The 15,810-nt window shown below is 40.8% G+C and overlaps 1 protein-coding gene across 1 annotated transcript in view; it reads left to right on the forward strand.

The window, feature by feature from the left end:
- The window catches only part of swap70b (switching B cell complex subunit SWAP70b), a 29,505-nt gene that overhangs the window by 6,840 nt on the left and 6,855 nt on the right, over positions 1-15,810 (forward strand). The window contains exons 3-9 of the mRNA XM_020636460.3: positions 4,861-5,034; positions 6,754-6,981; positions 7,665-7,811; positions 8,498-8,606; positions 9,949-10,130; positions 13,344-13,451; positions 13,780-13,946. Of these exons, the coding sequence (XP_020492116.1) occupies positions 4,861-5,034; positions 6,754-6,981; positions 7,665-7,811; positions 8,498-8,606; positions 9,949-10,130; positions 13,344-13,451; positions 13,780-13,946 (1,115 nt within the window). The remainder of the gene's footprint in view (positions 1-4,860; positions 5,035-6,753; positions 6,982-7,664; positions 7,812-8,497; positions 8,607-9,948; positions 10,131-13,343; positions 13,452-13,779; positions 13,947-15,810) is intronic.

Below are 15,810 nucleotides of genomic sequence, written 5' to 3' on the forward strand. Positions count from 1 at the left end.
GGCTCAAATTGTCATGGTTTCATGAGCCATTCCCACTTCCACTGATACTTAAAACTACCTAACAAACACTAAACCAGTAGTTACCAGAAGTAGACATGGTGGTAGTTAAGGGCTACCTGCGTGTATGCTGCTGATTTTTTTTTTCCCATGAAGAAGAACTGATGTATATACATTATTTGGGGCATTTTGTTCCTTTTTTTTTATTAGAGTTGAAATTCAGGAAGAGAGAGAGTGGGGGTAAGGACCACAGGGCAGATTCGAACCTGGGCCGCCCGCTTGGAGGACTACAGCCTCGGTAAATGGGGCGTGCACACTAACCACTGTGCCACCAGCGCCTCGAAGAACTGGTTTTATTCAGAGTGTATAAAATGTAATCTTAGATCAGTGCCACATTGGAGGCAGTACCTGAGGCATTTTACAGTTTTGGTAACAGTATCATAACTACATCAAACATCTGCAGATTGTTTTGGTGGTTTCACGCCTTGAAGCACTAAAAAGGCCTTTTCATTTCCTCTTTTTTAAATGACTTAATTATATATCATGTCTGAACACACACTGCTGTCCTTTACCTCCTGCTGTAAAACGCTGTGATTTAAGAGCTGATAGTCCTGTTTAACCCGTACAGGCATTTTCATTGTCTCGCTGTGTTTTCAAATCTGACTCGTCTCGTCTCGCTTCGGTTTTTCTGCTCTGTGGAGTTTCTGTGTGAGTTGTAAACGCTCAGATAACGATGCTGAATCCTAATGAACATGTGGCGGTGGAGCGGCAGGCTGACAAGGCTCTGATTGTTTCTGCGAGGAGACTGAACGAGTGAATGAAGGAGAGAGAGAGAGAGAGAGTGATAGAAATTACTTGGAGGCAGAGAAAGAGGGCCACAAGGACAAAGACAAACGAGACGAGCATGACACAACAATGTGAGACCCAGAGCTCCTCTTTCTAACAAACCCAACTTTCACAACCTCACTGCTGTCATCCTGTCAGCGTCTCTCTCTCTGCTCTTAGTTTGTGCTGACTCATTCAAAACCTCCCGTTTAAAAGCAGCAGGATGACACAACGTGAACAGAACCGTCCTCATCCTCACAAAGGAGAGATCCTCACGTCAAGTAAAGGACAGAGTAGATTTTTATTCAACCCATTGTCTGGCCTCCACAGTTTGAAGTGTTGAGGGGAGGAGTGTTTTCACAGCGGCATGGTACGCCACCCAGAATCTATCTTTAGACCGTAAACACCACCTGTAGGCTGAGAGGAGAGTAAAGTTCCCCCCCCTCCTCTGAAAAAGAGAAGCAGCTGTGTTCAACTTGAGTTGACATCAGTTCAATTTGTCATTCTAACTGAACATATAGTTTAAACTCTGCAGGACTAAGGGGGACTTATACAATCCCTCAAACCATAAAAAGCATCAAATATCAAATTAAAATGATGTAGGTGTATTGCAACAATGCTTACAGTTATTGTGAAAAAAAAAAAGCCTGATCGATTAATTGTCCAGCCGATAATATCAGCCGATAGTAGCATATCCAGTGACTATCGGTATTGGCTAATTTATCACAGATATGTGCCGATATTACTCGATTTATTCACCAGTCAATTTATCAGATATCAAACACTTTTGGGAAAGATATCTAATGAAGACAAGACGGTCACTCAACTGGAAATTAACTGCACATGTTCGTGCTTGACACTCTGGAGGGTGATAATGCTTGATGTAATCCATATAGCGCCCTCTGCTGGTGAAAGAGAACTGCTAGTGTAATACAATGAAACTTAAATAAAATGCTATTTGACTTGTAAATAAATCCAATACTATCGGCGCATATCTGTGAAAAAAATAGCCGATACCCATAACTATGGATAAGCTAATATCGGCTGATATTGTCGGCCTGGCAAATTAATCGGTCGGGCTGTAGCTAAACTTGTGCAGCTTAATGCAACAACTTGAAGTTTTTGATTCTTTTTAAGAGAACTTGGTGTAGCCATGTGGTCATTTTTCAAGGTTGGTAAACTGATGCTCTTGAATCTTTTTAGGATTTGTGAACTGTTTTCTAGTGACTGCAAATGAATTTACTAGTATTTTTTTGAAAACAGTGACTGCTTTGATCATATCGAGCACAAGAAGTTAAGTTGTAAAGGGATAAGTTTCTCTTTCTGCTGTAGTACCACTACTAAAGATCTTTATATCTGGTGTTTATTCGAGCAGAGAGAGAGGAAGGTTTGCCTGCACATTCACTCGAGTGCCAGAAAACGGGTTTTTTTCATCACGACATCTCGACTAGAGGCCTTCTTCAGATGATTATTATCACCCGAAGTCACTGTTAAGAAGGGTTCAGAGTTGAGGTACTATCACCATTCAAGCTGAAACACAAAAGAAAGAAGACTAACTGAAGGATTCAACTTCAAACTTTATTTAAAGCAAACTTTAAATAAAGTTCTGGAGGGTTTTGGTTATTCTGGTTGTTTTGGATATTTAACACAATTTAATTTCTTTAACATCCAGGCTTTTCACACAGGCCGGGCCCTCACCCTTCGGCCCATACAATGGAGCGTTACATCAGATCCTGTGCAGCTTTTAGAAAAGTTCACTCAGGCTGAATGACTCTCACACTCAGCGCAGGAAATAGTTAAATCAGTGCGAGTTGTTTTGCAGAGAACCACTGACTCAGTCTTCTGTTCACGTTGACCAAACTAATATGGACCATACTTCATGGTCCCTGTCTAACCTGTGATGAAGACATTTATCATATCTTACCTTCCAGTTTTTATTTTTATTTTTTATTTTTTTAGCTCAGAGTGCTTCAATTTGAAAATATTTTCAGAAAGGCTCTAATGAGATCACCGGGGCTCTTTTCCAAATGTAGGATATCCCCATATCCCCCATATTTTTTACTCCTACGGATTATGTATTGTACCCACATCCTCTTTGCTTCATATCTGCTGCGGTGAAAACATTCTCACGGCCGTTGTCAACAGACTGTTGTCATAGAGACGGGACGAACGTGCAGCGTTTTTATTCTCAGCTACTCAGCGCACAGTCAGCGCTTTTCTGCTCAGTGGACACGTGTCGCAAGTCTTTTTATTTTGCCTTTGTATTTATTGTTTGTCCAGCAGCCAGTATTCAACGATTCAGATGTGCGTATATAGAGTCATGAATTTACTGAAAGACCTTTCATTTTTGTTTTGGGATGTAACCAAGTACGTTGAACAAAGTAGCCTAATGAGTGCAAATTTGAAATACCTGTATTATAATTGAGTGTCTCGAGTTTATGCAACTTTTTACATCATCTTTTGGAAGAATGTACTTACGACTCCACTCTTAGTGTAGAGTATGTTCACAGTGTCATTGTACCTTTAAATGGTTTGAAATAACTGACTGCTTCTGTTTGAGATGACGGTCATTGTAGTGCAAGGACCTCTTTGTTATTTTTATCTCTTAGCAGACTCCTTGTGGTGTGTTCATGATACATCACAATGTTGTTCTAGCTGCAGCTCAGATCGACTCATGATGCTTTTTGTAGAAGAGATAAAAAAAGTAGAAACATCAGACCTGTCCCGTGCTGCTCGATGAACAACTCATCTGTTTTTGTAGCTTTTTCTGTCATCTTTAATTTGTATGACGGCTGCTCGGACCACAACAGTAAAAACCACACCACATCTCTCACAGCATCTTTGCTAATATTTGGTTCCTTAAGTTGTTTTGGTGTCTTCGCTGGTGGCTTGTTTGACGGGACAACTGCCAGCAGGTCGAGATGTGCTTCTTGACAACATGACTGCTCGCTCGACCTGCCAGGAGTCTCCATGGCGATGCTCCTGGTTCACTGGCTTGAGGAGAACAGTTCCTCTCCAAAGAACCAATTGTACCCTTTCAAGAGCCGTCCTCACATTTGTCTCTGGAATTTGAACCCTAGAGATTTTTTTAAGTTTCTTTCCCAGAAAAACAAACTCTCTTTCACTTGAGTTTGTGGTTTCTCACCATTTTGAAATTCTAGGTTATTGTAAGATACAAAATTAAATATTTTGAGAAGCTGACTCATTATCTTGAGATGCTATTTGGACATGCTCAGTGATTTTTAGTCATCACTGCTTAGCATGTGGATGTTTAATCTGTGCACTCTTGGTATTGCGTTTGTGAGATGTGAGAATTTACCACCGTCCCTTCCTTCCGTTTTGTAAAAATGTAAATTATACAAACTTTAGTGAGGTTTTAATTCAATGTTTATGAGTTTAAGCGGCAAACCTAAAGCAGAAAAATGTAATTACCTGTTGAAAGTGAAAACTCTGATTGACTGTTGTTTTATTTTGTAATCACTGAAAACATTTTAATGCTGCAACAACATCAATGAGTTACTAATAAATGGAGTTTGGACCAGTTAGAGAAGTTATGTCATCCTTTTTGAGGAGTATTATACTGGCTGTCTTGAGTTTGGAAAAGCTTGAGATAAACCCCGCCCCCTTTAGACACATGTTATCCACCTCGTGTACAGATGCTATAGTCCTCATAACGAGCAGCCAAGGTTAAACTCCAACTCTTTGCACTTTGCTGCATGTCATTCCCCGCTCTCTCATCTCAGTTTCCAACTCACTCCACTGTCACTGTCCTCTCTCGAACAAAAGCATATAAAGACAAACCTTTTGGGGGAAAAAAAAAGGAAGAATATGAAAGTTATGTACTTCATGTTAAAATGTTACATCCGGAAATGTTGGTCATTTCTTACTAAGATGTTAATATATTCCAGCTCACAGGGTTTTATTTGTTGTCTCTTGCTCCCTACGATTCCTTCCTTAAAAACAAACCCACAGTTCTCCCTTGGTGTCTCACAAGAAACACTGACTCACCGCTGTTGCTGTTGTTCTGCTCTGACTCAGGTGACGGATAACTTTGACCGTCAGGACTTCAACAAGATGTGCTGGACGTTGTGCTTCAGGAAAAACCTGGGCCAAAGCCAGCTGTTCATCTCCAACGACGACGCCTTCAAGATCTGGTGCATCTTCAACTTCGTGTCAGAGGACAGATACCCGCTGAGCATCGTCACAGAGGAGGTAACTGTTTCATTAAGTTCACCGTGGATCACATCCACCTCAAGTTCATGAAGCTGTACAAAGGCGATCGTATTGGGTTAGATATATGGATACTGAACTCAAAGTTAAGTTTGAACAAATATCAGCCGTGTTGTCATGAATGGATGGTTGAATTTGCATATAGAGACCCAGGCTGTAAGCATGTTTAACGCTGCTGTAAAGTTTGGCCTTCTAGTGTTGAGCCTAACAGGGATCAACTCACTCTTGGAGCCAGTCTCAAGTGGACACTCTAGGAACTGCACTTAATGTTGGCTTCTATTCTACAGCCTAGGAGGTTGCAGCTTGCCTTTAACATAAATCTAGATCGACATCCTATTAAATGCAAACATTTGTGTCTTCCTCCTTGACACATTACTTCTAAAGATCACACCCGAACAGGCTCAAGCGTAAAACATTACCGGCTCAGTTATATCTTATGAAGCAAGACAGACCCCGTACGTCAAGCTTAAATACATGGGGGACTCTGGAATTGTTTTAAAGCTTTAATATAATAATGCCAGCACGATACTCGACATGAAGTGTTTAATATAAAACATGTTAAAACACTTTGTTGTTGTGTATACTAAACGTCTGAATGCTTCACTGAAATAACATTTCTGACACAATTGTGTGATCGTCATCCGGAAACGGTTGAATCTAACAGGAAGTAAACAAGTCATAATCGGATCAAACATTTTATCAGATATGAGAGCAACATGTTTCAAACAGGACAGTTTTTTTTCTTTTCCATAAAACCTGTTTTTTTTTTGGCTAATTTGTTGTAGTGTTACAAGAACAAGAAGAATTTACTTGATCCACTCTCAGTGGATAGCGGTGTAAACTTGCTGTGTACTGCTGGATGAATTTCATAATTTAACTTGATCAATTTTGGCCAGTAACCGTTCTCTATTCCTCTAGAGTTACTCTTCATATAGGGGGAAGTTATTAATGTAAATGTCCTGATAGAATAAATCCATACTTGTTCTGGTTTCCAGTTTGAACTTCCCTCTTCAGTAATAACAACTCATTGAAAAGGCCATTTGTTCATGTCACAGTTAAGACCTGACGTGGAGCCGTATTTCTGTTGTCTTGTCGAAGGCCACGAGCCGAAACGCGTCGCTCTAAATTGTTAATAAAGTTGATCTTCTTACTCCAAGTGTTGCTGGAGCATTTTGACCTCTTCTAAGCCTTTCACTCTTCATGCACCTTGTCAGTTGGTGAAGTTTGTGCCAGAAAATCCTCTTTTTCTCCAGTCTTGTTGTTAATGTGCAGCTTCACTACTGCAGCAACTGGCCTTCTGAAAATATGTTACTCAAGAGCAGAAAAGGAAGTTTACAGCTTCCTGTTCTTTAACAAACGCTGGAAGATTTATTGTTGGGGTGTAACAAACATCACAGCTGAATCACAGGAAGGTTTGTTTGCAAAAGAAATGAAAATGTATCCTCTTCAATCAGCCCATGTAAAGTTGGCTTGCAGGACAAACACAGGATCTGTTAAATGTTCTTTGGTGGGACCTGTCTGTTGGACAGTAACGGTGAAAAAGAATTTCCCCTCGGGGACAATAAAGTCTAAAGTCTGTCGTATAAAAGAACAGCTGTTTGAATGAAGTAGAAAAACATAAACCATTTAGCCTTGTGTGTGCTGTTATCACAGCATCATGTGCTCTTGTGTTTATGAGCTTGTATGTGTGTCCACACTCAGATCGAGTACTTCTTGCGTAAGCTGACGGAGGCGATGGGGGGCAGCTGGGTGGAGGAGCGCTTCGAGGACTACAAGATGCAGCTGATCTCGAAGGAGCAGAGTCTGAACGCCTGGGAGTTCATCAAGCTCATGGGGTCGGGTCAGTTCAGCAAAGGGATGGACCGCCAGACGCTCTCCATGGGCATCAACGAGGTCTACCATGAGCTCATCCTGGACGTGCTCAAACAGGTGAGCAGCACGACACCTGCACACACGGAGCAGATGGTACAGTCTCTGAACCTGATCCTTTACTCGGCTCCATCCCCTCAGTGACTCTGCTAATTGAGCTTTTTTGTTCTCACTCTGCTTTAAAATCAGTCGATGGTACACTGATTAAGAAAACACTGCTTCTGGGGCTTTGGTAGCTGAGTGGTTAGGTCGCGCCCTATGAATGGAGGCTCTAGTCCTCCAAGCAGGCGGCCTAGGTTTGAATCCTACCTGTGGCTTCATTCCCACATGTTATTCCCTACTCTCTCTCTCTCTCCCTGATTGCTGACTCCACTGTCCTGTCTCTAAATAATTAAGGTCTAAAAAGCCCCAAAATATCCTAATTGGAAAAAGAAAACACAGAAAAAGTACGACTTTCTGTATCAAGTCTTAAGAGAGTGTGTGTGTGTGTGTGTGTGTGTGTGTGTGTGTGTGTGTGTGTGTGTGTGTGTGTGTGTGTGTGTGTGTGTGTGTGTGTGTGTGTGTGTGTGTGTGTGTGTGTGTGTGTGTGTGTGTGTGTGTGTGTGTGTGTGTGGGGGGGGGGGGTCATATAAAGTCCAAAAAAATGCAAAAGATAAAGACATGATTGCAGATCATTTTTGTACAAACTAGTATCAAAGTATTTAAACTTACCCTGATGGTGTCCTCCTTGTTTTTTCCTGCAGGGCTACATGATGAAGAAAGGTCACAAGAGGAAGAATTGGACAGAGCGCTGGTTTTTGCTGAAGCCGAACGCCATCTCGTACTACGTCGGCGAGGACCTGGCTGAGAAGAAAGGAGACATTTTACTGGATGGGAACTGCTGTGTAGAGGTGAGATATAGATTACATGAAGAATATTGTCTTCATCTCCAACACAGACCTATCCTTAAAATGTCAGGGCCTTTTGTTGTATGATGGGTCAATCAAATCATCCATCATCTACTGTATACCGCTTTTCCCGTTCAGTGCCGATCCCAGCTGTCATTGGGGTTACACCCTGGACTGTTCACCAGCCAATCACAGGGCTGACAAATAGAGACAGGCAACCAGTCACGTTCACATTCACACACAATTTAGAGTCACCAGTTAACCTAACGAGCGTGTCTTTGGACTGTGGGAGGAAGTCAGAGTACCCAGAGAGAACCCACACATGCACGGAGAGAACATGCAGACTCCACACAGAGAGGCTCCTGTCAGACAGAGATTCAAACCAGAAACCTCCTCACTGCCCAATGAAATTATGTATTTATCAAAGTATAGTGAAGTCAGCCAACAAAACACAATAATTTAGCTGTTATGAAACATACGTTAGTCTAAAATGTTGGATGTGTTCTCAGATTGGGTTTCTCTATTCCCTTGTTATCGTAGATCAGTCATGGTTTAGCAGGAAAGCTGTCAGAAGGGTAAAAAAGACAAAAGCGATTGTGCAGCTGATTACTGTGTTGCATTCTTTGTGTTTCGCTCCTCATATTGGATCTCTCAGCTGTTCTTGTCTTTGTCTGGTGTTTTGGCTGCAGCCGCTACAAGATAAAGAGGGAAAGAAATGCCTCTTCATCATCAAGTCGTCGTACAAAAGCTTTGAGATCAGCGTGTCAGACAAGAAGAAGAAGCAGGAGTGGATCCAGGGTGAGTGATGGCGTGCATTTATTCACGTAAATAAATATTCTCAGTTATTATTCCTGTTGTTATAAATTAATACTTGAATGTGTTGTTGTTGTTGTGAACCTCAAAGTTCTATCTCAGTGTCTTCACTTTAATCTCACTGAAGTCAGACTACTCATTAGTCGAAGCTAAATGCTTAAATTACATTTTTGGTCGTCCCTCCAAATGTTGCGTTGTAGATTTTTCATTTGAGCTTCGTGGGGAAAAATTGGTGATTAAATTCAATCCAAACAAAAAGTTCTTGTGCAACATCGATATTTTTGAACGTATTTAAATTATCATGAAAACTTGAGCAGGACTGTAAAATTATTTTAACCAGAAGAAGAGAAAAAATTAGCCAAGGTTTTTTCTCTTCCTCTTCTTTCAATCATTCCTCTTGGGTCTTTTTAGGACCGTCACTCACTGATCGTTTCTTATATTGCTTAATTTGCAGATTATATTCTCAGTTATTAAATGTATTATTACAGAACGTGACATCTAATTAAATCCATGAACACTTCATTATACTTGTTCAAAGAGAGAAAAGACTGAGAATATACATACTCGTATCTCGTTTGAGGAGGAAGGGAGAGAAAATTTGGCCTCCAAGCGTAAAAATAACTCATTTGATCATCAAAAAGTAAACTCATTGACTGACTGTTTCTCACTGATCTGTAGGCTTTTTTTAAACAGTTTTTTCCCCTCATAGAATACTGTGAAACCTTCAGTTATATTTAAGCCTTCATTAACTATTGGGACTTCAGCTTTGAGTGAAATCAATGTTTATGTTTTCTTTATTTTTTTGTCATTTTGCCTCATTAACAACAAAACAGATCAGAGACGTTCTTAAGTATCTGAGGTCAGTAGACGTTGAGAAAGAAAGTCAAAACATATCTTATCCAACATTGACCTAAACCCTCTCTTAGACGTAAAATTCCTTATATATTAACATCAATGTTTTCCATTAGTTTAGTTTTGGATGTTGTGAAAGAAACTGCATTTGAAGATATTTTTGGCAGATAAACTAAGTTTCAGCCACTCTGTAAACTCTGGCTTCTGTTGGCTCTTCTAATAATGTAGAATCATCTTGGCTGCTATGATACAACATGTTAGTATTAGTGCTGACTCAGCCTTCTTAATGACCGCTGGCATCACAGATGTGTCCCCTAACTAACAAAGTTTGGGGGACATGGGTAGAGTTTGTTGGACTATTCAGTCCCACCTTCTCAAAGGTAGTACCATGGATCAGGCCCTCACAGTGTGGAGAAATGTCTCCTCTTCTCTATTACATGTCCAGCATTAGTATAATGTATTTGTGTTCTCACAGCCATACAGACCTGTGTGAATCTGCTGCGTCAGGGCCGGTCGGCGCTGCACCACGAGGCTCGACAGAAGCGCCGTGACATGCGGCTGAAGCAGCAGGCTGAACAGGAGGAGCTGGAGCTGAGGATGAGGGAGCTGCAGACGGCCAACGAGGCCAAACAACAAGAGCTGGAGAACATGAGGAAGGTAAAGAGACGATATCCATTTAGTGTTCCCCTGTGTGGATCCAGTCTGCTCAGGAAATGTCTGGTACATTACCAGTTCTCTTAAGTAGTATCCTGGATTTAAAATAGCAGCGTGGAGGTGTTTCTTTGACACGAGAAGGGCGGGAGTGGTACACGATCTACAAGTCGTACAAGGAGGTGGATCATGATCAGATAACGTGTCAGACATTGTTGTATTTGGTAAACTTAACGTCTGTCTACAGCGACTCCAACATAGATGTCATGAATGTAACTTGTTCAGGCTTTATTTTTTGCCTGAAAGAAAAAAAAATTGCAACCCTTGTTAAGTTTCTTTTCCACTAATACAATTTAAAATAACTTTTAAATGGATGAATAACATAATGTACAACGGAAGTGATAAAAGACGATCAGGTTTGAGATTTCTGCAAAAATCCAAAAAAAAGATAGGTCTCTTAATATCGGTCTGAAAGCACCCTGCTGTAAATCAGTAATTTGTCAGTCGAATGGGAAGAAAATATTGGAACCTGATACAAAATATTAGTAACACATTAACTAGATAGAGGAAAAACAAACATTATTTGTAGATGTAAGTTCTTGCACACCTGGGAAAAACCAGCATGTGTGTTTCTGATACAATAAATAATCAGTCCTGATAGATTACATACATTGTACATTAGATCCTTAGCTTTATCACAAAGTAGACGAATCATGGCTGGCATGAAAACGTCTCTCCTCTTCTCATTCAGAGATAAGACAGTTCTGCACGGTTTGTATTCTGATCAGCTGCAGCCTCTACATCTCGTATCATCACAACTGCAGCTAAAAATAAAGTGTCAAATGTGATTCAACAACATTCCTCAGAGGTAACAACACACCTTACAACAAGAGCAGATCTGTTAGGCGTGACAATCATTTTACGGTGACTCGCTGCTGGTTTAAGCCACACACCGCCGCTGATGGTTTCACACGACAATTAAAGTAGGTCACCTAAAAACTGTGTTGGCTCCCCTGAAACCCAGAGCAAGCTCATGAATACCAATAAATAGATCAGCTCGAGCCCTCAGTCTCTGGACGATGAATAGTCTGTCACACGCTGCCAACAGAGGAATGTGTATTGAACCAAGAAGTGGGGGCATTAGTCTCCATTAAACATGTTTTTCCAGGAAATCTCCCTGACTCACACCGTCTATTGACGCTGCTGTGGTGTTGAATTTAGAGAGAATGTGGATTCCATAAATACTCATGACCAATGGCTGCTTCCTGTTAAGACAGATACATGGGGTTAACAGGAAGTGTAAGCAATGCAAAAAGTGGAGAAGTTGATCATCAGAGATGCAATGAATCGATTAATTTTTATGACCATTAATTGTAACTTGATTTTTAGAGCAGTAACCCTCAGCCATCAGCTGGTTCCATCCACTCCATGTAAGGAGTTGTTCCTTTTTGTTTTTTTTGTGTGAAGAAATCTTCTTGGGATTTGAAATGTTGGATGTCAAAAGAACCTATTCTGATGAGCCTTTTCCTTAACGTTGGGATGTTTTATAGACAAAACAATCATTGAATTAATTGTAAACATATTTGGAATATTAATTGATAACAAAACATCCGTCGTTGAAGCCCTATGGTAGATCACTAATAAGGACCAGAGACAGAAAACTGGCAGAGTTAGAGCAATAGACGTGTTACAGCCATCGGCAGGATTGTGCCCACACAGACGTGCAGAAACAGTTTGTCAAACTAGTTCACTGTGTCGTTGTGTAACAAACACTGCAGAAGAGAACAACAGTTTGTCTCTGTCTGTCCACACTGCACTCCCATGAATGCACAACAATTTGCCATTGAGGTGACAGTGGTGTCCTGCATAGATGGCTTTGTGAATGCACAATGAACACACATGCATGGCCACTGTGTGTGTGTGTGTGTGTGTGTGTGTGTGTGTGTGTGTGTGTGTGTGTGTGTGTGTGTGTGTGTGTGTGTGTGTGTGTGTGTGTGTGTGTGTGTGTGTGTGTGTGTGTGTGTGTGTGTGTGTGTGTGTGTGTGTGTGTGTGTGTGGGCTCTTTCTCTCTCACACTTACAAAGAAATATGTAATAGGAAATCTGGCTTTCACACTCTGCTGCTATAAGTAGTAGACTGTCACAGTCTTAAGATGGTTCTCAGCGTGGTGACACAAGTTAGCAGAGCGACTGATCAACGCCCAACAAAACTGGTCACTTTCAATCCATCCCTACTTTTATTTCTGCTTTAATGTGTCGTAATTAAAAATAGGGACATGTTTCCAGGGTTTCACTTCTGTATAAATCTAGCGAAAAAATGCAAATAAGAAACAACCTCAAAGGCATTCTGAAGTGACAAACTTTTGCTACAACTGTAATTACTGACTCTCATTTTTTTTTAGTGAAATAATAACACAAAAGGTCATTGGAAAAACTAACCAACCCACAACTCTACTTCAGAGACGAGGGGACTAATGGAGTCCAAAGTTTAAAATGTAAGGAATGGGTTAAAGGGCTAAAAAGTTACAGACAAAGAGAGAACAGAGAGGTTCTCACACATGAACTCTGAACTGTGTTTTGCATTGATGACTACAACATGGAAGTATCCCTCATTTCAGCAAGAGCCTGAAAAACACAGGCAAGCAGGAGATTAAGAAGCCTCTACACTGTGTGCGACGTCAACCATGTCATCATCTAAACACTGGCTTTATTCTGAGGGTCGTTGAGGACAGAGTCAGCTTAATGTCTGGCTCAGATGATTAGTATATTTGCTGTTTTCACATGTAGCCTGTCCAGACATGTCCAGGAGTCAGTGCATGTGAGAAATGGTCTTTTGTTTATCAATCATCAGTTTTCACAAGTTAAAGCAGCAACTATTAAAATCTGAGTTGTAGGCAGGTGGGAGAGGTATCCTTAAAGGCAGAGAGGGGAATGCTGGAGTTCCAGAACATTTATTTACTCTGTGTAACTTCATGTCTTAAATAAAGATATAACATCTATATGGCTTTTAATAGAGGGACACATTCACATTGGTTGATAGACAGCAAACCACAACTTCCTTCAAACTAAAATGTCTACAGTTTAATTCCCCAAATAGATCTACCCATTCGATCAGATGTTTCAAATTAATGGTGAACTCATAGGTTTGCTTCTAAACTTGCTTCTGTCTACAAGGTAAACGTAACCTTACTAAAATCTTGTCTGTCTATCTTCTGTCCAGGCTCTGGAGGACGCTGCATCTAGTGCAGCAGAAGAAGAACGAAGGCGTCTCCAGACCCAAACCGAACTCCAGGACCGTTACAAGGTGGACCTTGAGAGAGAGAAAATGGTATGTCACTTCTTGTCATCATCGCTCTAGTAGTCAGTATGTCAGATCTAGTGATGAAGCAAGAGCAACACACACACTACTTCTTCTTTCTAGTTAATAGGATTGGTATGTTGTTTGTGGTTAGTACAGTACTTCAATGTAACACATGTCAACATTTGTCAGGTTAGATAGAATGCAAATGTTTGCAGTCTGATTTTAACTTGCTCAGTGCATGTTGATCACCTGCCAGTGACTCTATGCTGGTTTTCTTCACTGATGCCTCCTTAGGTTTCTTCCACACAAACTCTATTTTCAGATAAAGATCTTCTCTGTATTCTTGGATCAATAGGTGCGTCAGCAGATGGAGGAGCAGGTGGCTCAGAAGTCCACCGAGCTGGAGCAGTACCTGCAGCGGGTTCGAGAGATGGAGGACATGTACAGTCAGCTGGAGGACGCTCTGGAGGAGGAGAGGCGCGCCAGACAGGACGAGGAAGCCGTCCGCAGGCTGCAGGCACAGTCAGTAAACCTAGAAATGATTTCAGGCTGCATCAAAAACTCATCATAAGGGCTTTCCTTTCACACTTGCAGAAAATTCCTAAAGTCTCCCGCTGTGAGGAGCGTAATGTGAACAGCCAGGTCAGGGGAATATCTGGAGCAGTCCTCCTGAAATGATCTAGATATTTTGAGGAGTGCAGTTGTGAAAACGGCTGTGGACTTTTGGTGCGTTGCAGGATTGGTTGAGCACCCATTTATTCAGCAACCTAAAACCTCTGAACCCTATAAAGACACTTGCCCAGTTGCCTAAGATGAGTAGTGTCAGAAACCAGTAAGAACTCAAATATATAAGTAGTATCATCAGCTTACCTCATCTCATCACCAAATCAGGCGTCTAAAGAGAGCAACAGCCTCCAAATTAAATCAGCAACAAGAGAACGCAGCCCTACTCTGAGTGGAGAATATGGTTAATCATTTGAACAGTGATGCCACAGCTGTTGTTATGCCCTTACACTTTATTTTCCTAGTGTGCTCATTCTAAGATGCTTATGAGTTTATTTATTTAGTTTAGTTTAGTTTAGTTTAAGCACAAACAAAGCCAATCATTCACGAGCACACAGGTTCAGCTGGCGCCTCTAGTGGCCAGAGTAGTTCCAGCTCATCTGTGTTGTCCACCTCTCACATGAAGCAGGTAACTATTTAGTGCATATTAGGTAAAAATAGACCGTCTATGGGAATCCCGAAACACAAAACCAGCCGCAAACAGCCACTCGGGCTGAATCTCCTCTTTTTTCTTTTTACACTAGTCACAAAGCCAGACATTCAACGTCTACTTCCCTCTCTCTGCTACATTTCCTCCCTTGTCCTTCCTTCCGCTCTGCTGACATTTACTTTCCACCTCACGTTTGTCTAACCAGTAGTGAGCATGTCAGCACCACGGCACTCACCACAGTGCTTTTATTAAAACTAACCGTTAGACAGCTATCGCTCCTGTATCATTCATTAGTATTTAATTCTTCTAAACAGCACAACAAACGAGGGTTATCTCATTTTGTTCCACAGCTAATTAAGTTTCATGTAATTAACAACAGCATAAAAAGTAGATTACAGAGTCAGTGTCATACGAACAGAGATCTTTAATCGTACTGAGCTAAAATGAAATCTTAATACATTATATACTATACGTGGAGACAGAACTAAGAAGAAAGAGACTAAAGCAACTACCCACACAGATTATGAAAGGACATTTACAGTAAGATGATGTCTGATATCATAATGTTCACTGTGTGACCGCTTTGGTTTTTGGTTGTCATGTCAGCAGCACTCTTTGTGTCTGTGTGCTTCTTTATTATCACCGCCTCTCAGGTTCATATTTTAATGTAACAAATAAGGGAATATCTAGTTATTTCTCCATTAATTATGTGAACAAATAACAAAATCTTTGTCAAACTTCATCGGGTATTTTGTTCAATGTTGCATATCTATTTAAAAAAAAAAAAAAAAAAACCTTACATACAAGAATACCAAAAAAAACTTAAGTAAAGGGCAGAGTACACAGGTTCTTTGATAATATGAACAATGAAAATGATACACACCCAGATGTGCAACCTGACCTTACATACTTGCACCATTATCATGCTCTATAGCACCTCCTGCTGACACACCGGCACTCTACAATCCTTTTATATTACCTTGTATATAGTTTCTACTTGAACTAGGAAAACTACGGAGCCCATGCTGTCCCAAAAAGTAAAACATAAAAATGATTGTGCGCACAAGTTAAAATCAAGATATTAACTTTTGCGAAAAATACATTCTTTTATACTTTTTGGGACTTCAGGGGCTCCTTGCAACTGATTTCATAAACATTAGGGTTGACACATTA

The sequence above is a fragment of the Labrus bergylta genome, chromosome 7 (genome assembly GCF_963930695.1).
Source record: "Labrus bergylta chromosome 7, fLabBer1.1, whole genome shotgun sequence".
In the NCBI taxonomy this organism is placed as follows: Eukaryota; Metazoa; Chordata; class Actinopteri; order Labriformes; family Labridae; genus Labrus; species Labrus bergylta.